Source organism: Lepus europaeus, chromosome 23 (genome assembly GCF_033115175.1).
Source record: "Lepus europaeus isolate LE1 chromosome 23, mLepTim1.pri, whole genome shotgun sequence".
Classification (NCBI taxonomy): domain Eukaryota; kingdom Metazoa; phylum Chordata; class Mammalia; order Lagomorpha; family Leporidae; genus Lepus; species Lepus europaeus.
Genome location: NC_084849.1, coordinates 16123375 through 16148371, shown reverse-complemented (window position 1 = coordinate 16148371; position 24997 = coordinate 16123375). Strand labels below are relative to the sequence as shown.

At 45.0% G+C, this 24997-nt stretch overlaps 1 protein-coding gene across 1 annotated transcript; it reads left to right on the top strand.

The window, feature by feature from the left end:
* The first annotated feature begins 350 nt into the window (after positions 1–350).
* COQ5 (coenzyme Q5, methyltransferase) lies at positions 351–23093 on the top strand. Its single transcript, XM_062182826.1, has 7 exons — positions 351–563; positions 12809–12958; positions 13344–13565; positions 19131–19237; positions 21317–21405; positions 22019–22130; positions 22211–23093. Exons 1-7 carry the CDS (start codon positions 362–364, stop codon positions 22310–22312), a joined length of 984 nt encoding a protein of 327 aa, XP_062038810.1. The 5' UTR covers positions 351–361; the 3' UTR covers positions 22313–23093.
* Positions 23094–24997: the final 1904 nt, after the last annotated feature.

The following is a 24997-nucleotide window of genomic DNA, read 5'->3' as shown; positions in this document are numbered from 1 at the left end:
CTTTGCCCCACACCACGCTAGTCTCCCCTTTCCACAGCAGAAAACAAGAGATCTCTACGTATTTTCCAAGCTGGTACTGTAGGCTGGCAGGATTCTGAGACGTGGCCGCTGACAGGCGAGGGGGGGAACCACCTCAGGTTCCGTCGTTGCTGGCGAGCTCTATATTAAATTTGGGAAGAGAGCGAGGATGGGATTACGAGTCGGATTCAAAGATTAGTTTCTGGATCCCCGAGGTAACGTCCCGCTCCTTAACACCACGTTCCAGGGCGCGTTGGGCTAATAATGTCTCCCGCCGGCCGCCGTCGACCGTCTGATGACGTAACGGGGCGTGGCCGCAGGCTCCAGTCGCCCGCCGGTCAAGATGGCGGCTCCCAGGAGCTGTTCTCAGTGGAGCCGCTATGGCAGCGGGTGGGTGCGGGCCATGCGGGGCTGCTGGGTTCCCAGGCTCCGTAGCTCCTGGCCCGCGGGCCCTCTGGGTGCGCGGCTGTTGTCTCAAGAGAAGCGGGCAGCGGAAACGCACTTCGGGTTCGAGACTGTGGCGGAGGACGAGAAAGGGGGCAAAGGTGAAAGGGGCCCGAGGGTGGCTGGAGGGATCTGATCGCCCGCGACCCGATTTGGTGGCTCGGCTGGTGGTGTCGGTGCAGTCCTGACTCGGGGGAGTGCTCCCCTCTTTGAAAACCGGAGTGTTGGCCAGCGCCGTGGCTCAACAGGCTAATCCTCCGCCTTGCGGCGCCGGCACACCGGGTTCTAGTCCCAGTTGGGGCGCCGGATTCTGTCCTGGTGGCCCCTCTTCCAGGCCAGCTCTCTGCTATGGCCCGGGAAGGCAGTGGAGGATGGCCCAAGTGCTTGGGCCCTGCACCCACATGGGAGACCAGGAGAAGCACCTGGCTCCTGGCTTCGGATCAGCGCGATGCGCCGGCCGCAGCGGCCATTGGAGGGTGAACACCCAGCGGCAAAAAGGAAGACCTTTCTCTCTGTCTCTCTCTCTCTCACTATCCACTCTGCCTGTCCAAAAAAAAAAAAGAAAGAAAGAAAACCGGAGTGTTTATCACCAGAGCCCGTGTGCCAGCCCGTGTGCGGTGTGCCAGGCGCCGTGCAGGCATTATTTCCAATTCTCCTATCCACTTTCCGATGGTGAGTGGTGTTATCACCACGTTAGCCGTGAGGAAGCCGAGACGCGGAAGTTCAGGGAGGGCTGCCCAAACTAAATTAGTGGCCGAACCAGTACGGCAAGCCGGTGCTGTCTGTATCGCTAAAAAAATTTTTTTAAAAAGACCTTTTTTCCTTTAATAGAAAGGAAGTAGGCAACTCTCTGCCTCACTTCCACAATTGCGAAGTAAGAATAATAGGAACCCTTACAGGTGTAGGAGGGGTCAGATTCCTTCATGTAATAAAGCATTTTGAACAATGCCTGACTCTTAGTCATTGCTCAATAAATGTTAGATATTGTTGAGCAGGTTTTTCTTTTCTTTTTACATCATTACTATGCCACTGCTATGGGAAAGGAAAAAGACCCTGATTTTTTTTTTTTTTTTTTTTTTTAATTTGACAGAGTTAGACAGTGAGAGAGACAGAGAGAAAGGTCTTCCTTCTGTTGGTTCACCCCGCAAATGGCCGTTAGGGCCAGCGCGCTGCACTGATCCGAAGCCAGGAGCCAGGTGCTTCTCCTGGTCTCCCATGGGGTGCAGGGCCCAAGCACTTGGGCCATCCTCCACTGCACTCCCGGGCCACAGCAGAGAGCTGGACTGGAAGAGGAGCAACCGGGACAGAATCCGGCACCTCAACCAGGACTAGAACCCGGTGCCCATATGGGATGCCGGTGCCGAAGGCTGAGGATTAACCAAGTGAGCCACGACCCCGGCCCCAAAAAATACTCTTTGTAGACTCTAACTGTATCACTTGCAATGATGGAGGGATATGCCCATTTTACAGAGGGAGAAGGCGAGGCTCTGAGAGGTTCGTTCACTGAGCCTAAGGCCACCCAGGAAACAAGAGAAACAGCCCACGGTGGAATTATTCCCATCCCCTTAAAGACTGCATTGTATGATCTCCACTTTACATAGCTCTGCTGTAACTCTTTGAACACCTAAGACAATGGTTCATTTCATTTCTGTATCTCAGTGCTTGATACACATCAGGAGCTTGGTAACCTCTGTGGAGTGAAATAAGTGGGGCCAAGTAAAACAGTACGGAGCATGTATTGAGGGTGTGAAACCTTTTAAAATATTTTACAGTAATCCTTACAAAGACAACCTTGTGAGATAGCAACTATTAGCCCAGTTTTACAGATGTGGAAACTGTGAAACAAGGACACTAAGTCAGCTGCCCGAGATTCTCCCAGTCAGTGGCTGAGCTGGATGTGAATCCGGGTGGCTTGCTCCAGGGCATGTGCTCCCAGGATTTGATAAGAATGCCAGACTTCTGCGCCTGCTATACAATGAATAATCAACATCAGGGCCTACAGGACAGCGCTTACCAACCGAGGAAAATTATGACTCCAGACTGGGAACTGAGATGGAAATACAGGCCGTTCTCATTTCGTGCAGTGATGTAGCTGTAAAAAAGACATTCTAGCTGATATCATGCCCCATAACCTTAATAATCAATGGTAAAAATTACTCTTGTTGCATGACCTTTAAAACTTATTGAACATCAAAAATTCATACTGTCAAACTATATAGTAAAGCTGATATTTATTTAGTATACTGTTATTTAAAGTTGGATTTAATTAATATAATTAAAGTTCTAAAGATCTGAAATTTAAGCTTAACTTTTTTTTAAAGATTTATTTATTTGAAAGGTAGAGTTACACAGAGGGAAGGTGAGAGAGAGAGAGAGAGAGAGAGGTCCTCCATCCGCTGGTTCATTCCCCAGATGGCCTCAACTGCTGGAGCTGTGCTGATCTGAAGCCAGGAGCCAGGAGCTTCTTCCAAGCCTCCCACATGGGTGCAGGGGCCCAAGGACTTGGGCCATCTTCTACTGTTTTCCCAGGCCACAGCAGAGAGCTGGATCGGAAGTGCAGCACCTGGGCCCTGAGCCGGTGCCCATATAAGATGCCAGCGCTTTAGGCCAGGCATTAACCCGCTGCACCACAGTGCTGGCCCCTAAGCTTAACATTTTAAAATTCTATTAAAAATTAAAAACGTCAGCCGGCGCCACAGCTCACTAGGCTAATCCTCCACCTGCGGCGCTGGCACCCCAGGTTCTAGTCGCAGTTGGGGCACCGGATTCTGTCCTGGTTGCTCCTCTTCCAGTCCAGCTCTCTGCTGTGGCCTGGGAGGGCAGTGGAGGATGGCCCAAGTGCTTGGGCGCCTGCACCCACGTGGGAGACCAGGAGGAAGCACCTGGCTCCTGGCTTCGGATCGGTGCAGCGTGCTGGCCCTAGCGGCCATTTGCGGGGTGAACCAACAGAAGGAAGACCTTTCTCTCTGTCTTTCTCTCTCTCTCACTGTCTTACTCTGCCTGTCAAAAAAAGAAATAAAAATAAATTAAATATGTAAAAAATTAACTTGTTTTATTTCTATGTTAAAAAAAAAAAAAAGTAATGGGGCCAGCTGCTGCCTGTGTAGCCGGCATCCCATATGGGCACCAGTTTGAGTCTCACCTGCTCCACTTCTAATCCATCTTCCTGCTTGTGCACTTGGGGAAGCAGCAGAAGATGGCCCAGGTGCTTGGGCCTCTGCCACTCATGTGAGAGACCCAAATGGAGTTCCAGGCTTCCAGCTTTGACCTGGGGCGATCCCAGCCGTTGCCAGCATTTAGGGAGTAAACCAGCAGGTGGCAGATCTCGGTATCTCCTCTCTCTCTAACTCTGCCTTTCAAATAAACAAAAAATAAAATCTTTTTAAGAAAATAAAATTACTCAGAGTAGTTTGAACCTTGATGGCCGCCTTCTTGTCATATAATTACAACAGGGAGTGAGCTTCTTTTCTTTGCCTTAGCGAATTGTCATACCCCTTTCTAGGGTTTTCCAGCCTCTAACTTCTACCTTCTAGTGTTTTACCCTTTGCACTTTCAGTATCATGAGATATGTCCAGGAATTTCTTCAATGTGAATTTTTTTTTTGCTGGCACCACTTCCTTTGGAATACCTTGAACCTTTTTGTTACAATGGCATTCCTCACTTATGTTGATAAGTTCATCTTCACAGAGTTCCTCTGGCCGGAGAGCTAGAGTCTCCAGTGGCAGCAGTAGCAACATTCCTCTGGTAACTCGACTGACATTCAATTAGAATTTCATGTCAAATGTTATCACTTTCTGTTTTTTGGTTTTTTCTTTAAGATTTATTTACTTATTTGAAAGAGTTACACAAAGAGAGGAGAGGCAGTGAGAGAGAGGGAGGTCTTCCATCCACTGGCTCACTCCCCAGTTGGCTGCAATGGTTGGAGCTGCGCCGATCCGAAGCCAGACAGTAGCTTCATCCAGGTCTCCCACATGGGTGCAGAGGCCCAAGCACTTGGGCTGTCTTCTACTGCTTTCCCTGGCCAGAGCAGAGAGCTGGTTTGCAAGTAGAGCAGCCAGGGGCCCGTGCTGTGGCTGTGGCGCAGTGGGTTAATGCCCTGGCCTGAAACACTGGCATCCCATGTGGGCGCTGTTTCAAGACCTGGCTGCTCCACTTCCAATTCAGCTCTCTGCTATGGCCTGGGATAGCAGTAAAAGATGGCCCAAGTCCTTGGGCCTCTGTACCCACATGGGAGACTGGGAAGAAGCTCCTGGCTCCTGGCTTCCAATGGCACAGCTCCATCCGTTGTGGCCAATTGGGGAGTGAACCAGCGGATGGAAGACCTCTCTCTCTCTGCCTCCCCTTTCAAATAAATAAATAAGTCTTTAAAAATTAAAAAAAAAAAAACCTTTGTTTTCTTTTGGTAAGATTTATTTTATTTATTTGGAATGCAGAGTTAGACAGAGGGAGAGGGAGGGATTTTCCATCTACTAGTTTACTCTCCAGATGGCCATAATGGCAGGAGCTGAGCCAGTCCGGAGCCAAGAGCTTCTTCCAAGTCTCCCATCTGAGCACAGGAGCCCAAGCACTTGGGCCATCCATCGTTTGCTGCTTTCCCAGGCACATTAGCAGGGAACCAGATCGGAAGCGGAGCAGCTGGGACTGGAACTGACTCCCAAAAGGGATGCTGGTGCCATAAGCGGAAGCTTTACCCACTATGCCACTGTGCCGGCCCTCTAACTCAGTTTTACTTTAGGGAGGTAGGGAGCTGGCACTGACAGTCTCATCTTATGGGCAGAGAAATTGATATGTAGTGGAATTCAGTGCAGCTTTAAGGGAAAACTTGCCGCGGACCGGCTCTCGCGTAGACACCAGACCCGAGGGAGAACGAGGGGCGAAAGCACAGGAGAAATAGAAATCGGCGAGGGGAAATGACAGACAGACACACACTTTTTGAGTATGCTGTAGCTGCAGTTGTCTGCCTGCAGTTGTCTGCCTGCAGTTTATTGGCGGGAAAACCAGAGTTTATATAGGGAAGCTTACATTGCTGAAGACAAAAGAAATTCCAAGATTACAAAAAACTTGTTAAGGCTAATGGGGTTACATGATTAACTTTACAAGAGACACAGGGAGACATTGTGGTGATGATTCGCAGTCCTACTTTTAAGAAAAGGTAAAGGTCAGGTTACTAGTTAACCTCTCATTAGGAGAACCTGGGACAGGGGAGTTATCAGATGGTGGTGCCTGTTAGCCTAAGTCCATATATCACCTATGTAAGATTGAATGTAGCTTTCTCATCCCCATGCTGCTTAAACTTGATAACCCAGAACCTAAATCACACCTCAGCTCTCTAAAGCTAACACCTCAGCTCCCTTTGTTTTATCTTGTCTAGGGTGTGCTGTTTTTTGTCAGTGTTTAATGCCTCCTCGTAAATTGCCCTAATGACTGGTGGGCCAAAGTCTAAAGTGCTTTTTGTTGATTTTTGTGAAATGCTTATTGGCACTACTTGACTCCTTTGTTTCTAATCATGGTGCACTTGTCCTAACGCACTACGTGGCATAACTACTAAATACAAAATCACTATTAATGTTGAGGCACATTGCCTTATTAACCAGCAGTAATTAGGCCTTTTACTTTTCGTTACGTGCGTGAGCCGAGAACCTTTACGACCCTGGGCTACACAGAAGCCACCGAGGCCACACCCCACAGGGTTCTCGCCTCGTCCCTGCAGCGTGAACCCCTGACGTAACAAAAGTTTGCTACGCAGGTGTTACAACAGCTGTGGGCGCAGCAGCTCCCCCTTTTTTTAATTTTTAAGACGAAGTTCAAAGACCTCCTGCTGGACATCTTGTAATGAGCTAAATAGAAGCTTTAAGATTCCAGGAAGAAAAAGAATTATTAGCAAAATTACTAATGCCACTATCCCCATATTTATGAGGTAGTTTTTCCAAGTTATGGGGTTTAAGTTTCTGATTCCTGTTTCTAAGCTTGCAGCTATACTCTGTAAATTTCCTATTTGCAACCTAGATTGACTAACGGCAGCTATCTCCTTTTGCAAAGCATGTAAATCATGTGTAACCTCATTATCATGCCATACACCCTGCAAGTGTGCTTTTATTTTCTCCCAAGGTTCTGAAGTATTGTATGGTAGCGGAGTAACACAGATTAACTTAAAATTACTATGACAACGAGCAGAAAACATTGTTTGCAGATTAGCAACATCCTGTCCCAAAGCCAAGACTACTTCCTCTAACACATTTATTTTTGCTTCTAATTTCTGATCTATTGCCTCTTGTGTAATTAATGCCATGGTAATATTTTTATTTAATGTATTGACATGGTGAGCAGTTTGAATTTCCTGAACTAAAGCAGTAGTTGCAATCGCAAAAGTAGTGATAATAGTAATTAAAGTAGTAATTCCTAAGATCAAGGCAGCAACAAAGCGTTTCGGACGTAAAAGCCCACTTAACAGATCTAATACTTGTAAAGCAGAATTATCATACCAATTCTCTTCTCCTAATTTAACAGGTAGCAGCACAAATGGCGGTCTACGCACCAACAGTATGGTAGTAAAATTCTTAGGCTCAGCAGAAGTAATACAATTTGTCATTTTACATGCAGCACAAGTAATTTTATATGAGCGACCTTTTTTTGTTATTTTTACAGCTTTAGTTTGAGCTAACAAGATAGCACTAGGATAAGCTACACATGCTTTAACCGTAATAGGCTGTGAAAAAGTTTGATTGGGTTGTTTTTCTAACAACATAACACTTTTACAGGTTCCCTATCCAACCACCCCACAGGCTGTACAATGGGAGGATTAGGAACATAAGCCCAATATGAAGTCCCCTCAGTTTTTGGAGTTGAAATCAAGGCAAGAAAAGCCACAAAAAGATAAGAGGTTGTACGAGGCTTCTTTTGTTCAGCGAGAAGTTCCTTGGCTTGTCGAGCTAGATGACGGATCATCGTCCAAGTGATTTTCTGCCTCTGCTGGACTATTTCCAATTTCTTCATCTGATGTTTCATGCGTTTTTTTTGTTTCTTCCAGCGTCGCTGCTTGCGGCGCTGTGCCGGGGGCCTCCCTGATGAGCCTATCTGGGATCCAGACAGGAGAGTCTGCATCCTGTGGAAAAACACAAGCATAGCCTCTTCCCGAGGTGATTAGCACATCCGGACCTTTCCACATTCCTGTTAAGAGGTTTTTCCAGAGTACTTTGGGCAGGGGGGTCTTATAAACCTCCCTGTCCCAGTGTCGTAGGGCTGCTGTAAGGCCCTTCTCATCAGCATTTAAATGATTTAAAACAAACAATGAATGAGACAATATATGATGGGGTGAGAAATAAGAATTTGCAGTTTGAAGACGCTCCAATTGTAATTTTAATGTTTGATGAGCTCTTTTAATGATTGCCTGTCCTTGAGGATTATAAGGAATTCCTGTAATATGAGTTATGTGCCATTGGGCACAAAAATTTGCAAATGCTTTAGAGATATAAGCTGGTCCATTATCAGTTTTTATTTGAGAAGGAATGCCCATAATTTCAAAACACTGAATTAGATGTTGAATAACATCTTTTACTGCTTCTCCCGTTCTAGCAGAAGCATGCACAAAATGAGAAAAAGTGTCAACAGTCACATGCACATATCCCAACTTACCAAAAGAAGACACATGAGTTACATCCATCTGCCAAATAATGTTAGCTTTTAAACCTCGGGGATTTACACCCATCTTTGGAGGATGATATACGGGGGGACAATGAGTACATTGTTTTACAATCTGTCTTGCCTGTTCTCTAGTAATAGAGAACATTTTTTGCAAAGAGGCTGCATTTTGGTGATGAATGTTATGACTATTTAATGCCTCCTGCACTGTAGCTACAATAGACTTGGTATGCATATCTGCTATGGCATTTCCTTGTGCCAGAGGCCCGGGCAATTTACTGTGGCCCCTTATATGTGCTATGTAAAACTTTGCCGTTCTTTCCCTGATTAACTTTTGTAATTGTCTTAATAAAGTAAGAATGGGTGATTTTTCTGATAAGAGAGCTGTCTCTAGAGCCGGAAATAAATTAACCACATATTTAGAATCTGAATAAAGGTTAAATGGTTGTGGAAATTTTGTAAAGGCCAAAATGACTGCTTTAATTTTCGCCTGCTGGGCAGAGGTTTTTTCACCACTTTTAACATACACACCGTGCTCTTTAGAATAAACCACAGCACAACCTGAAGATGACCCATCAGTAAAAATATTTTGAGCTTTAGCTAAGGGTTGTGGCGAAAACCAGACTGGAAATACCAATTCCACATGTCTTGCAAATTCTATAATAGGATGTTTTGGATAATGATATTTTATTTGCCCTGCATAGTTTTGCAGCGCTATGACCCAATCTTCATTATTTTGCATTAGCTCCTCTACTTGACTTTTATTGTATGGTGTGACAATAGTGGCTGGCTCTTTACCAAACAATTCTTTAGAGCGAGCTCTACCTTTGGTAATTAGCAAAGCACATAAATAAGGATAATCTGCAAGCATTTTTGTCTGTGTATGAGGCAAGTGAAGCCATTTCAAGACTCCCTCCTGCCATAGGCAAGCTGTAGGCGTATAAGCTGTGGAAAATATTAACAGACTCCATGGCTTAGTATAATTTACCTGATGCACTCTTGCTTTTGATAATGCCTCTTCAACTAACTGTAAAGCCTGTAAAGCTTTCGGGGTCATAATTCTAAGTGACTTTGGATCTGAATTCCCATGCAAGATAGAATATAAGGGACTCAATTCCCCTGTGGTTATTTTTAAATGAGGTCTTAACCAATTAATGTCTCCTAATAATTTTTGATAATCATTTAATGTCTTTAACCTATCCCTTCTTATTGTAATTTTTTGTGAAATAATATAATCATCCTTTATAATTTGACCCAAATAATTTAGAGGTCGATCTTTCTGCACTTTATCAGGAGCAATAACCAAGCCATGAGCAGTTAAAGTTTGAATAGTATCATACAACAAATTATCTAATATAGCAGAATTTTTATGAGCCAATAATATATCATCCATATAATGAATTATATATGCAGTAGCATATTTTTTCCTTATAACTTGCATAGCTTTGTCTACAAATTTTTGACATAATGTAGGAGAATTTTTCATCCCTTGTGGTAAAGTGACCCACTGATACCTTCTATAAGGTTGCTTAAAATTTGATGATGGCACACTGAAAGCAAAATGCTCACAATCTGCAGGATCCAATTTTATGGTAAAGAAACAATCTTGTAGATCTATAATAATGACTTTCCATCCTTTAGGAACAGCAACCGGAGATGGCAGTCCAGGTTGCAGCGGACCCATGTCCTTCATAACTGTATTAACGGCTCTTAAATCTTGTAAGAGCCTCCATTTACCTGATTTTTTCTTTATAACAAATACTGGTGTATTCCAAGGACTTTTTGATTCTACTAAATGCCCTTTTTCTAGTTGTTCTTGTACTAGCTGCTCAAGAGCCTGTATTTTTTCTTCCGTAAGGGGCCACTGACTCACCCACACAGGTTCTTGAGTCAGCCACTGAATTTTATCTGCAAAAAGATTTTCTGCAGTGGCCCCTATAAAAAATGCTGTTCATTTAAATTATCTGCTGTTACCAACCTAACTTCCATTGCGTCCAAGAAATCTCTTCCCCATAGTGTAAATGGTAAAGAGGGAAGAACATAAGGCTGTATATAACCTTCCTTACCTTCACAAGTCCATTTTAACATTGCTGAACTTTGCAGGACACCATTAGCTGTCCCCAGTCCCAACAGTGAGGAACCTGTCTGTTGCACTGGCCAGGCGGAAGGCCAATCCGAGGAAGCTATACATGTTTTGTCTGCTCCGGTGTCAAGGAGCCCTTTAAATTTTTTGCCATTGAGATACACGACTTTGAATGGACGCTGGCCAAGATCTTGCATCAAAAATACACCCTCATCAGTGCTGCCAAACTGGCCTTGGCCCCTGTTTCCTCGTAAAATTCTGTTTGGCAGGTTTACATAAGGTAATAATAAGATTTGAGCTATCCTTTGTCCTTTGTGAATTTGAATTGTCTCTTTTAAAGGTCTGATCATTATCTTTATGTCTGCTTCAGTGTCCGCGTCTAAGACACCAGGAAGCACTTCAAAATTTTTTGCATAATTTGAACTTCTGCCAATTATTAATCCGACTGTCTGAGGCAACAAAGTTCCTTTTACATTAGTGGGCACTAAAGTTACTCCGTCCCACTTAGACACTATAATGTCTTTTGAGCTAGCTAAATCCAGCCCTGCACTACCCGGTGTTGCCCTAGGCAAATCATGCACCGTAAATTCCGGGGCTTCAGGGTTTAATTGATGTTTCTGCCCTGCTGACTCCTCTCCCTTTGGAGTGGGGCTAGGAGACCGCCCCTCATCTAGTTTTTTGCTTTCTCCTGTTTCTCTTTTTCCTTATTTAAAGGAGTCCCATCTTTATGGAACTTGGATTTACACTCATTTTTCCAATGTTTTCCCTTCTTACACCGAGGACACAGCCCCGGCGGCCCTTGCTTCTTTGAGCCTTCTTTTGAATGTTTGCATTCCCTCTGCATATGCCCTGGTTGGCCACAATTATAGCAAACATCCATGGATGATGATTTGGCGCCTCCTCCGTATGTTTTCTTAACATATGCACTAAACTTCTGACCTTTCATAGCTGCAGCATAGGCCATTCCCTGGACTATAGCTGGTGAGGCATCTAAACATGCTTTTACATAATCTTGAATAGCTCCTGTCTTTCTAATAGGCCGAATTAAATCCTGACACAGAAGAATTAGCATTTTTTGTAGCATGACAATTAGCATTTTTTCATTTTTGGTTAAAGCATGCCCCATGATTCCCCTTTACAATGATTATTTACACTTAACCAGTAAGCCTTCACTGGCGGATCTGCAGAATCCTGGTAAAAGCCGTTTCTTATTCCTGAGGAAAAGAAAGAAAAAGATTACCTGTCCTTCAAGTCCCTGTTCGGGCGCCACCTGCCGCGGACCGGCTCTCGCGTAGACACCAGACCCGAGGGAGAACGAGGGGCGAAAGCACAGGAGAAATAGAAATCGGCGAGGGGAAATGACAGACAGACACACACTTTTTGAGTATGCTGTAGCTGCAGTTGTCTGCCTGCAGTTGTCTGCCTGCAGTTTATTGGCGGGAAAACCAGAGTTTATATAGGGAAGCTTACATTGCTGAAGACAAAAGAAATTCCAAGATTACAAAAAACTTGTTAAGGCTAATGGGGTTACATGATTAACTTTACAAGAGACACAGGGAGACATTGTGGTGATGATTCGCAGTCCTACTTTTAAGAAAAGGTAAAGGTCAGGTTACTAGTTAACCTCTCATTAGGAGAACCTGGGACAGGGGAGTTATCAGATGGTGGTGCCTGTTAGCCTAAGTCCATATATCACCTATGTAAGATTGAATGTAGCTTTCTCATCCCCATGCTGCTTAAACTTGATAACCCAGAACCTAAATCACACCTCAGCTCTCTAAAGCTAACACCTCAGCTCCCTTTGTTTTATCTTGTCTAGGGTGTGCTGTTTTTTGTCAGTGTTTAATGCCTCCTCGTAAATTGCCCTAATGACTGGTGGGCCAAAGTCTAAAGTGCTTTTTGTTGATTTTTGTGAAATGCTTATTGGCACTACTTGACTCCTTTGTTTCTAATCATGGTGCACTTGTCCTAACGCACTACGTGGCATAACTACTAAATACAAAATCACTATTAATGTTGAGGCACATTGCCTTATTAACCAGCAGTAATTAGGCCTTTTACTTTTCGTTACGTGCGTGAGCCGAGAACCTTTACGACCCTGGGCTACACAGAAGCCACCGAGGCCACACCCCACAGGGTTCTCGCCTCGTCCCTGCAGCGTGAACCCCTGACGTAACAAAAGTTTGCTACGCAGGTGTTACAACAGCTGTGGGCGCAGCAAAAACTATGCTGAGTGTCTTCGTAGACCCTTTCTCTGCAGGTCGCCCAGATTCCGCATTCCGTCTTGGTTGGACAGCATTCATGGGGACCTTCTAAGGTGTGACTGACCTGATTCACATCTTGCCACCCACGTGCCCACCAAGTTGTTCCCAAGGTTCTTCATAATGCAGGCAGAGATCAGAGTTCCCATGTGGCATACCAGTGTCACAATGCTGACCCCAGCCTTTTCTTGAAGAGTAACTTTAAGGTATAGAATTGGGCATCAAGCATCATAGCATAGCCTCACACTGCAAAGACATGTAGTTCCAGGAGGAAAAATGTTCTCTTTTTCTTACTTAGAATTTTTCCCCAAGTTAATCCTGTGAACAGCATGGTTATGTGTTATGTGTTTTTCACCTGTGCCAGTCTATCAAGTATTTGAAAGTGTGGCCAAGAAGTACGATGTGATGAATGACATGATGAGCCTCGGCATCCATCGTGTTTGGAAGGATTTGCTGCTCTGGAAGATGCGCCCACTTCCTGGGACCCAGCTGCTGGATGTTGCCGGAGGCACAGGTAACATGGACCTTAGTACCCTTGGGTACCATTGAGCATCCTCTACACATTATCTTCTGCCTCTCGGGGTGCACATTATCAGAAAGCTGGATCAGAAGCAGAGGAGCTGGGCCTAAATCATTCTCTGATGTAGGATGGAGGCATCCTAAGTGGCTATGCCAAAGAAGCACTCTTAGTTAACCAAATTTTAAAAAGATTTTTAAAGACTCTCACAAGTTAAAAGTTGAACTTGTTTACAGGAAAAGTTACTGTTAAAATAAGAGGAAACTTCATTTCCATGTACTCACTTACTCCTAGACTCTATTGCTCCTTTTGGATTTAGGAAAGGTTCTTTCTTTTTCCCTTCTGTTTTGTTTCCATCTTTCCTCCTGTTGGCCTCCCACAGGTGACATTGCATTCCGGTTCCTTAATTATGTTCAGGCACAGCATCAAGGAAAGCAGAAGAGGCAGTTAAGAGCCCAGCAAAATTTATCCTGGGAAGAAATTGCCAACAAGTACCGGAATGAAGAGGATTCCCTGGGCGGTTCCCGTGTCGTGATCTGTGACATCAACAAGGAGATGCTCAAGGTTGGCAAGCAGAAGGCCACGGCTCAGGGCCACAAAGCTGGTGAGTCCTACAGATAGCAGACTAGACTAACAGGAAATGTTTGTATTATAGCATGAGACAGAATATGTAACATGTTGAAATGTTTTCTGTTGACAGACAAGAGTTGAAAGTAATCTGTGTGACGGGATCCAGTTTGTGTTGTTATAGACGTTGATTTGGCAACTTGTTGAGCTAGATTACCAGTGCAGGATTACCAGACAGGAGATAGCCAAAGGCCAAAGAGGTTAAGGACCATACTTAGCCAAGACTTACAACTTTTCAGTGAAAGAGCCCAAATTGGAGCTGAATCTTCCCATCTCAACTCTTGGGCCCTGTAACAGGAGTTTTGCTTTCATTTCCAGCAGATCTGGGACGACCTCAGTGGGTGATTTCTATTTTTGTACTATTCCATTCTTCTGTCAATACTAGGATGATGTGATGGACATGGAAGGCAACCAGGGTACCTGGATTTCTTATAAGGAAAGAACTCCTTCAGCCACAAGGAGTGCAGTTAGCCAACAGCCTCTAACTGTTAGCACCTTCAGCCTCTGTCTAGCTTTCCAGTGAAGCGAGGCCCTGTCCCAGCAACCCCCAGCAAATGACTGCGCACTGTAGGGCTAGTAGGGCTTGGACATTGCCCAGGTGGGAGCCTTCCCAGCCAGTCTTTGCTCTAGAGCTCCCTACTGGGTAGGCTGAGGCATCATCAGATACGCACTGAAGTCTAAAAGCTTCTCTTGCCTAGTCTTCCTCTTCCTTTTATCTTCCCCAAGTATTTTCCTGCCAGCAAAAGCAAGAAACAAAACAAACAGAAACAACAGGGGCAGTTGTTTGGCTCAGTGGTTAAGACATTGCCTGGAATACTATCCGAGTGCCTGGATTCCAGTCCTGGCTCCTCCTAGGATTCCAGCTTCCCGCTAATGCTCACCCTTGGAGGCAGCAGGTGATAGCACAAGTGATTGGGTCCCTACCACCCACATAGGAGACCTGTTTTAAATTCCTGGCTCCTGGCTTCAGCCTGGCCCAGCCCTGGCTGTTGTAGGCATTTGGAAAGTAGACCAGTGGATTTAAGATATCTCTGTCTCTGTCTCTCTGTGCCATTCAAATAAAAATAAATAAAAACTTTTTGCATGCTTTTCCCCATCTCAGCATCTACTTCTCAGATGATCCAACTGATATAAAGAAAACATCACTGGGGCAGAGGTTTAACCCAGCAATTAAGACACTTGCAGGAACCCCACATCAGAGGGCCTGGGTTCCATATTCAGCTCTGGCTCCTAATTCCAGCTTCCTACTAATGTGGCCCCTGGGTAGCACTGGTTGTAGTAGTCAGGTTCCTGCTACTCACATGGGAGATGCAGGTTGAGTTTCCAGCTGACTTCAGCCCAGCCCTGGTCATTGCAGTCATTTTGGTCTGAACCAATGGATAGTAGCTCTCTTCCTCTAATAAATATATAAATTAGTAGTTTTTAAAAATACCCCTGAACAGTAGTTCTCAAACTTCCCAGCCCCAGTAGATACTAGTGGCAAAGAGGCAAATAACTGCATGTCTCCAGGAGCCCACTGCAAACTTGAAGTAGACTTTGTGCCCAAGCTTAAAAATGTAAATTTTGACATTTGACTTTCTGTTTAATATTTTAAAGTACCCTCGGCGCCAATTCTTTTAAGTAAAATGAATGATCCTGGAAGCTGCACATTGTCTACAGGCACTACATGTCACCACTGTGAGAAGCGCTATGTGCCCCCAAAGACCAGAAAGTCTCTCAAGTGAACATCAGCATTGCTTTCCTCCCTGCCTCCATCATGAGTGCCTCTGGTTATTTTAGCTCAATCCTTTCTCCTCTTCCTCCCACCCCCAGAAGGAGCTGCCTAGACGAACTTGCAGCCCACTTGGCCTCCAAGATGAAGGCCTCTTTTGTTAAGCAGTGACACTGATTAGAAGGCAGACAGGCACTAGTGTGTCGAGACAAAGGCACTATGTTTCCTTCCTCCCACTGACAAACGTGTTTCGTGGTCACTGGTGCTCTGCCCTGAAGAACGGAGAGCAAAGGTTTTGAAGAGATAGGTAACTTTCCATTTCTGGAAATGGAAATTCCATTTCTGGAATATTCCTTCCATAGCATAGCTCTCCTCAATGCCAAGTTAAATGCACCTGCATAGGAATGACTAAAAATGCCACATAAGACATCATAGTTTTATCTTTTCTCCTTGGTTTACCAATTTCTAGTATTTTCCTTACCATAAACTGTCATGCAAAAAATGTTGAGACTAGGTAGGAGGATCCAGCAGATTTTTTAATAAATATAAAAGTTAACATGTAAAGATGTGTAGCACTGTGGCTAGGTGTTTGATTTGTGTTTTATATGTGGCACTTGTTCCCCAAATGGAAACTCTGAAGGCAAGAGCTTAAAATAAATTTTGGATTATAAAAGTGATATATTTGGGATGGGCATTTGGCCTGATGGCTAAGACATTTCATTCCTTAAAACAGAATTTGGCTGTCATCTCTTACATCTCTGGGCTTCTCTGGTAAGATAAACAGCTTAGTTTCAGCTTTGTTGACATGGAATTTGGTGTGAGTGATTCACTGGGGCCCAGTGCAGGCGCTTAGTCCAAAACACTGACCTCCTATAATTTTTATTTAACTTTGTTAAGCCAAGTCAGGCTCTTTAGAGGACATAGAAACCCTGATAGAGGGACCCTCAGATGGTCGCTGGATTTATGACCAGGCTTGGGGTCTGAACACTTTCTCGTGACTCGGATAGATCAGTGCAATTGTCCCTTGATATCCACAGGGATTGGTTCCAGTTACTGCCCTCCCCCACTGAAGTATATCTGAAGATACCAAAGCCCATGAATGCTCAGGTCCCTGATAGACTGGGCATAATGAACAGGCATTTGGCTTGGGGTCTGGGATGCTGGTTGAGAGTTACAAAAAGAAAGAGATCTTTCATCCATCGGTTCACACTCCACATGGCCTCAACAGCCAGGGCTGGGCCAGGCTGAAGCCAGGAGTTAGGAGCTTCATCCAGGTCTCCCATATGGGTCTGGGGGCCCAAGCAAAGCCAGGACTAGAACCGGCACCCATATGGGATGCTGGCATCGCAGGCAGTGGCTTAACCCTCTACAACACAACACTGGCCCCTTTTCTTACAGACTTTAAATCATTTTTAGATTACTTATAATACCTAAAACAATGTAAATGCTATTCACATGGTTGTTAAACTGTATTGTTTAGGGAATAATGTCAAAAGTCTGTACATGTTCAGTACAGTACAGGGTTTTTTAAGATTTTTTTTAGCTTTATTAAAATACTGAGTCTACTTCACATGTATATTGTTGTCTCCCCACCGTTTCCATGCCTGACCACCACTCCTACTATGTCCTGTCATAACATCCCTAACACATTTAAAACCAAACAAAAGATATAGTTGCATCTTTAAAAACTAAACGGGCATTTTGGACAACACGTTCTTGGCAATGGAACCTGGATGACATTTATCAAGCACAGTAGGGACAGTTCTCACTCTGCATTATAAAAAGGACAGCCAGATATCAAGTGTTAGAGAAATTAAGTAAGATGGAAATTTTTAACAAACTGTTCAAACTATTTTCTTAAAGAGACTTCCTCTGCTGCCAGGGATCTTGACTAGCCTGCTGTCAGTCATCTGGAAGCAGTTCTTCACATAATTGATGGATTTGGCTTCCACTTTGGGAACAGAAACAAATTTTTTTGGATATTTGTAATTTAGCAATTGATTGAACCCATGGATGTAGCACCTTCATGTTGAGCACCAACTGTATAACTATGCTAAATTCCATGTTTATTTTAGTTCATTTAATACTTACAATAACCCTAAGAAGTAGATACTATTATTTCCATTTTATAAATAAAGAAACTGAGACAAGTTTCAAGAATGTACAGTTGGCTGGGGCCGGTGCTGTGGCATAGCAGGTAAAGTTGCCGCATTGCAGTGCCAGGATCCCATATGGGTGCTGGTTCAAGTCCCAGCTGCCCAACTTCCAATCCAGCTCTCTGCTATGGCCTGGGAAAGCAGTACAAGATGCCCAAGTCCTTGGACTGCATCCGTGTGGGAGACTAGAAGAAGCACCTGGCTCCAGGCTTCAGATTGGCGTAGCTCCGGCCATTGCAGCCAACTGGGGAGTAAACCAGAGGATGGAAGACCTCTCTCTCTCTCTCTCTCTCTCTCTCTCTCCCTCTGCCTTTCAAATAAATAAATAAATCTTTAAAATAAAATCACAACCTTAACCTATTCAAAAGAAAAAAAAGAATATACATCTGGGCCAGCATTGTGATATAGTAGGTTAGGCCGCCACCTGTGATGCCAGTATCCCATATGAGCACCAGTTCAAGTCCCAGCTACTCCACTTCTAGTCCATCTCCCTGCTGATGTGCCTGGAAAAGCAGCAGATGATGGGCCAAGTTCTTGGGCCCCCGTCACCCACGTTCTTGGGCCCCCGTCACCCACATGGGAGACCCAGATGGAGTTCCAAGCTCCTGTCTTTGCTTTTCCGGAACCAGTCATTGTGGCCTTGTGGAGAGTGGACCAGCAAATAGATGATCTCTTCTTCTGTCTTTTTTTTTTTTTTTTTTTGACAGGCAGAGTGGACAGTGAGAGAGACAGAGAGAAAGGTCTTCCTTTTGCCGTTGGTTCACCCTCCAATGGCCGCCGCGGTAGCGCGCTGCGGCCGGCGCACCGCGCTGATCCGATGGCAGGAGCCAGGTGCTTCTCCTGGTCTCCCATGGGGTGCAGGGCCCAAGCACTTGGGCCATCCTCCACTGCACTCCCTGGCCACAGCAGAGAGCTGGCCTGGAAGAGTGGCAACCGGGACAGGATCGGTGCCCCGACCGGGACTAGAACCCGGTGTGCCGGCGCCGCAAGGCGGAGGATTAGCCTAGTGAGCCGCGGCGCCGGCCCTCTTCTTCTGTCTGTCTCTGCCTTTCAAATAAATAAAAATAAATCGTAAAAAAAAAAAAAGTTAAAACCAACGAAGCTCTCATTTCACTTTATTAAGAAAAAAAGAATATACAACTAATACATGGTGAAGCCGTCTACGCTAGGTTCTTAACCTCAGTGCTCTACACAAAACACCTGCTGGCATAAAAATTGCTTGAGAGTAGGCATAACTGAGTGGGCATCAAGTCTCTGAGTGTTGGCTGGAGGACTCAGATCTGCGTTCATGTCAAGGACACCAGTTTCAAGGTCTTAGGATTGGAGGACACCATGAAGACAGTGGCCAGGAATTCAATAGAGAAGGCATGTGTGTGATGTTTTCTGACACCAATATGTGGTATTTGCCGAACTCCAATTCTCTGACACTAAACAAGGTGTCTGGTAATTCATTGCAATTCACTTCTGACCTGACTCCAGAACCTGCGTCACACTCCGCAGGTGTAAGGACCCGGTGCCGCAGGATGGCCTCCACTTCAGACACCAGTCACAAGCTGGGTATCCAGGCTACGCGCATTCCTGCCTGGCCGATTACAGATCCCTCTGCTTCGATGGTCTGCTGGGTGCAGGGGAGCAGTTACCCGGTCTGAGACGCACAGCTAATCTTGTCTTTCAGGACTTGCTTGGGTTGTAGGAGATGCTGAAGAACTGCCCTTTGATGACGACAAGTTTGACGTTTACACCATTGCCTTTGGGATTCGGAACGTGACCCACATTGATCGGGTATGAATGGCTGCTCCTCAGCCCGTGTGACTCAGGATCTGAGCTCCAGAGTGAAGGAGGAGAGGAGAGTCTTCTCTGGGCCCAGCACTTGAGGGAAATGAGTGTTTTAAGTTTTGGAGCCTCGATCCTTGAGGTTGCCAATTTTCCTAGTCACAAAATTGAAAAGGACTGAAAGTAGAGAGCAGGTCCTGCAGAAGTCTTGGTTGCCAGGGTTGGTATTTATGTCTTTGTGGCAGTCAGACTTGCTCTGTCATCTCATCTGCTCCGTGAGTTTGCAGATCGGGCATGGTCAGAGGCTGACCCAGAAAACAGCACGCATGCCGCACCTAGGCAGAAGGGAATGTTCGGTTCTCAGTCTGACACAGCCGCCTTTCTTTCTACTTTATTCTTCTGTTCAGAACATTTGAAGGCCAGGTGCAAGGCAACCGGTTTCATTTTTGTAATGAGGGCTTCCCTTGGTTGGTTCCTGTACTTTGGATGGGACGCTGGTTTTCATGACCTGTGTCTGCAGAAAGCCTATTATGTTTTAATAAATTCAAAGTTCAAAAGAGTATGTCAGTGAAGAGCTCCCTCCCAACTGTGTCTCCCAGCCATTTAGCGCCTCCTCTCCCTTCAGACTATCCCCAGTTTGTGTGTATATTTGCAAAGATGTTTTGTGCATATTAAATGTATATACAGGGGTAAGTCAAGAAGTTCATGGAAATAGAATTAAAAGATAAGCTTATTTGGGTGCAAAGAACTTTTGAAATTTATACATAGTTTTTTCTAATCTGCATCTTTGAACTTTTTGAAGACATCTTATACATTATTTCAAAGTATTTTTTAATAGTTATTTATTTTCATCTACCTGAAAGGCAGAGTGACAGAGAAATACAGATATTTTCCACCGGCTGGTTCCCTCCCCAAATGCCCTCAATAGTCAGGGCTGGGCCAGGCCAAATCCAGGAGCCCAGAGCTCCTTCTGGGTCTCCCACATGGGTGGGCAGGGACCCAAGCATTTTGGCCGCTACCTGCTGCCTCCCAGGATACATTAACAGGAAGCTGGATCTGAAGCAGAGGACCTGGGACTTGATCTGGCATTCTAACTGGCACTCACTGGCACTGACCTGGGATGCGGGCATCACAAGCAGTAGTTTAACCCATATGCATTGTCCCACAATGCCCACCCCGGGATTTCAAAAATTTTTTGCATCGAAATAATCCTTTAATTCCATTTCCCGCAAGCATTTTGAGGTTACCCTTTTATTATTTCTTTTTTTAAATGCAAATATTAGCATAGTAAACATTTTTGCCATTGCTTCTTTTCTTTAAAATATCTTTTGGGTTGGATATTTGGCAAAGCTGTTTAGATACTACTGTGGATACCCATGTCCTGTGTTGGAGTGCCTGGGTTTTTGTCCCAGCTCTGCTCCAGATTTCAACTTGCTGTTAATGCACACCAAGGAGGCAGCAGGTGATGGTTCAAGTCCTTGGGTTCCTGCAATCCACGTGGGAGACCCAGATTGAGTTCCTGGCTCCTGGCCTAAGTCTGGTCTAGTCTCAGCTGTTGCGGGTATTTGAAGAGTGAACAGCAAATGAAAGATGTCTCTGTCTCTCTCCTTTCAAATAAAATTTTAAAATATCTCTTCATTTCCCCATGTGAGTATGTAAAGAGCACCGACTGCTTTTCGAGTAGCTGAATGGATTCTGTTTGTATAGATGCTATGCAATTTAACCAGACTTTCATTAATGGTTAGTTTACAATGCTGCTACTCTTGTGCTGTCCAAACGGTGACTAACCCATATACATGTCATACATGTACATGTAGAAGCATTTCTCTCACATAGAGTCCTTGAAGTAAAATTCCTACTTCAAAGAAGACATCCTGTGTGATTTTGCTGGGTACTTCTAAAGTAGCCCTTCGTTGGTTGTACAGTCTGCAGTCAGTTTAGAGTGCTCCAAGCACAGCAGAATGCCTGCACCGTCCCAGATACGTGGTGTTATTTCCGCTGTTTGGAAGCAACTTGTACAGTGTCCTCGCCTCGCGGAACTGAGGGAGGCTGCTGAGGAATGTGTCCTGTGTTCCTTGTCTTGCTCAGGCACTCCAGGAAGCCCATCGGGTCCTAAAACCAGGAGGACGGTTTCTCTGTCTGGAATTTAGCCAAGTGAACAATCCCCTCCTATCCAGGTTGGCATTGCTGACAGGGCCACATCCTCCTTGTCTAGCCTGGGGTTTCCCATCCCCCAAAGGGTAGAAAATAGAAGAAAGCTGTAAGCTCTAAGTTCAGTCCCTCAGGGACACTGCCCACTGCAGAGCCCAGCCAGCTCTGAATGACAGTACCTAGGCCAGAAAAGTCTCAAACTGTTGACCAGAGACCCAGGGTGGCCCACATAGGAAGACTTGTATTTTAAGAGGTGGAGAGGTCTGTATCTAAAAACTAGAAATTTTATATAAAAATGTGGATTTCTAGCTGTACTTGCAAAGTCAGATCCATGGCCATCCTGAGCAGCCCTTCTGTACCTATGTGCAACAGTAGTGGAGTAGTAACCCTTCCGCCTTTTTATGCTGCTTCCTCCCTGTACGGCCACACAGCTCTGGGAGAAGGCCTGAAGCAGCTCACAGTGAGAGCCTCACTGTGACGCCCACTGGTCTTGCACATGGCCCACTTCTCTTACTTCAGGTATTTTCTTGATTCCTTTGGGCATCCGAGTGACCCCTCAAGCTTAGACCTCTTGCCTCTTACCAAGAGAAGAAATCAGGGCATGTTCTAATATTAATCATTGCCTTTTTGTTTGATTAGGATTTATGATCTGTATAGCTTCCAAGTCATTCCTGTCCTGGGAGAGGTTATTGCAGGAGACTGGAAGTCCTATCAATACCTTGTTGAGAGTATCCGGCGTTTCCCGTCTCAGGTACATTTCTACAGCTTACAACAAAAGGCTCTAAAGTTGAAGTCCAGGCAACCGTTGCTGAATCTTTCCTTGTGTTTCAGGAAGAGTTCAAGGAGATGATAGAAGATGCGGGTTTTCAGAAGGTGACTTACGAAAGCCTAACATCAGGCATTGTGGCCATTCATTCTGGCTTCAAGCTTTAGCTCTTTTCTTATCCTGGAGCATGAGCCAGTCACATCCTGTTGAAAGCCTGCAACTGAAGATGCTGAGGAGGATCTGCCTGAGGCCGAAGCAGAGCATCTTTTAAGGATATGAGACTCACACTCTGAACCAACCTGCTTCAAAGTGGAAGAAACAAAGTCCGGTCACTGTTTTTGCGGCTTTCATAAAGAGCTACTTTGGACTTCCTGGGGGAATTTGGTTCTGAGTTTTTGTTTTTTTCTCAACTCCTGCTAATTTTTCCGAGCTGTGTAGTATGTGGTAAGATGGCACTAAAGCTGTTTTGGAGGTTATTTGTATCTTCCCTGACAGTGGTGCCTTCTAGAATAATGGATCATTGAACATCATGATGTCTTGAACCAAAAAACTTCAGGATACCTGACTTAACCTTGTAGCCTAGGATTGAGTCTAGGGCCAGAAGCAAAGACCCAAGTCAGAGGGCTAGCAGGCACTACTAGAATTGTGCAGAACCAATCAATAAGCTTACGATTTGGGTAGTGTTTGTCGTTTTCTCTTTATTGGGCTAAAGGAAATTATTTTTTTAGTCCATAGTGTCTGTTATAAAAAAATCACTGTAAATCCTTGTTCAAAGAATAAATGTACCAGCAAACTCCTGCTTTCATCTCATATGGCTGCTCTGTTAGAATACATTTGGATGGGTCACTGGATGTGTGCCAGTCTCTGATATTTGTAATTTAGACTGCAGTGTCAATACATTTGAAGAAAGGGTTTTATAGCAAAAAAATAAATAAATAAGAGCTTGAAGACCATTTCTGAAGCTCCTGGTTTCTCCTGATCCAGCTCCAGCTGTCCTCCCATGAAATCAGGCAGAACTGTCTCCTTACTAAAACCTGCTGGTTGGTGTTGAAATGAGGCCATAAATACGAAGCTTAAGGTTCTTAAGGGGACTTGCTAAGAAACTTCAGAGTTTAACTGCAAATAATCTAGTTCAGGGCTATCTAAAAGGGCTCAGATATACTGCATCTTGGCCCTGCACAACAGGAACCATTCACGCCCCTCCACTTAGAATATCTTGCTCGTCAATGAAAAGCTTCTAGACATAGCTAGCCATAAAAAACAATCTCAAAGAACGGTAAACTAAAAGCATTTGATAAAATGCTAAACCTTGTAAAAACTTAAGTTTACATTTTGTTTTCAGCCAGTTGGAGCCTATTGGCTTTTGAAATTAATTGGAAGGAACAGGCACTGGAAGGAATTTTTATTTATTTATTTATTTTTTTATTTGAAAGTTAGACCTTCATCTGCTGGTTTACTCCCCAGGTGACTTCAATGGCCAGTGTTGGGCCAGGTGAAAGCTACCGGCACCCATATGAGATGCTGGTTTTACCCACTGTGCCACAATACCTGACCCATACCAGTCCCTGGAAGGAACCACTTAAACCCATCAACCAGCCAGCGCCGTGGCTCAAAAGGCTAATCCTCCACCTTGCGGCGCCGGCACACCGGGTTCTAGTCCCGGTTGGGGCACCGGATTCTATCCCGGTTGCCCCTCTTCCAGGCCAGCTCTCTGCTATGGCCAGGGAAGGCAGTGGAGGATGGCCCAAGTCCTTGGGTGCTGCACCCACATGGGAGACCAGGAGAAGCACCTGGCTCCTGGCTTCGGATCAGCGAGATGTGCTGGCCGCAGCTGCCATTGGAGGGTGAACCAACGGCAAAAAGGAAGACCTTTCTCTCTGTCTCTCCTCTCTCTCTCACTATCCACTCTGCCTGTCAAAAAAAAAAAAATCAACCAAATCTTATCTCCATAGCAACATGGTATTTTCACATCTGAATCAACAAACAAGGGGCCAGCATTGTGGCATACCAGATAATGCTACTGCCTGACGCTGGCATCCCATATAGGCACCAGTTTGTGTCCCAGCTGCTCCACTTCCGATCCAGCTCCCTGCTAACATAGGAGAAAGCAGCAGAAGATGGCCCAACTGCCTGGGCCCCTGCCACCCACATGGGAGCCCAGAAGCTCCTGGCTCCTGGCTTCAGCTTGGCCAGGGCAGACTGGCCCAGCCCTTACCATTGTGGCCATCTGGGGAATGAATCAGCATATGGAAGATCTCTTCTGTCTATTCTGCAGTTAATTCTTTCAAATCAATCTTTAAAAAAATGGTACAAGCTGCCAACTTCCCAACAGTAGATAAGGACCAGATCCCCCAATGTCCAGTTGAGTTGGTCTTGAATCAGCTCTAAGGTCTCTTTGCTAGAAATATTCATTTGGAAAAAAGCTAACATGGACAAGATAACAGCTTTGCAGGCCAAATTCCTGTTGGACTTCATTAATAGAGTTATAGGTTGCTGAAAAGTGAGAAGTGAGGGGTCTGTGGCGTAGTGGGCTGGGCCTCTACCTGCGGGGTTGGCATCCCTCTCGGCCACCAGTTCCTGTCCCACCTGCTCCTCTTCCGATCCAGCCCTCTGCTTGTGGCCTGGGAGAGCAATGGAAGATGGCCCAGGTGGTTGGCCTGTGTAGGAGACATGGAAGAAGCTCCTGGCTTTGTCTGGTCCAACTTTGGCTGCTGTGGCCATTGGGGGAGTGAACCAAGAGGATCTATCTGTGGCCCTACCACTCAAATAGATAAAATCTTAATTAAAAAAAAAAAGTGAAAGGTACTAGAAAAGAACATTTAGTCTGTTTACATAAATACAAACCAAAATCA

What these genes read in the sequence shown, in the direction of transcription:
- COQ5 (XM_062182826.1), top strand. Translation starts at nt 362, where the DNA reads ATGGCGGCTCCCAGGAGCTGTTCTCAGTGGAGCCGCTATGGCAGCGGG. An exon ending in GGACGAGAAAGGGGGCAAAG is followed by an intron (nt 564 to 12,808) that starts GTGAAAGGGGCC and finishes CACCTGTGCCAG; the next exon opens with TCTATCAAGTATTTGAAAGT. An exon ending in GGCTCAGGGCCACAAAGCTG is followed by an intron (nt 13,566 to 19,130) that starts GTGAGTCCTACA and finishes CTTGTCTTTCAG; the next exon opens with GACTTGCTTGGGTTGTAGGA.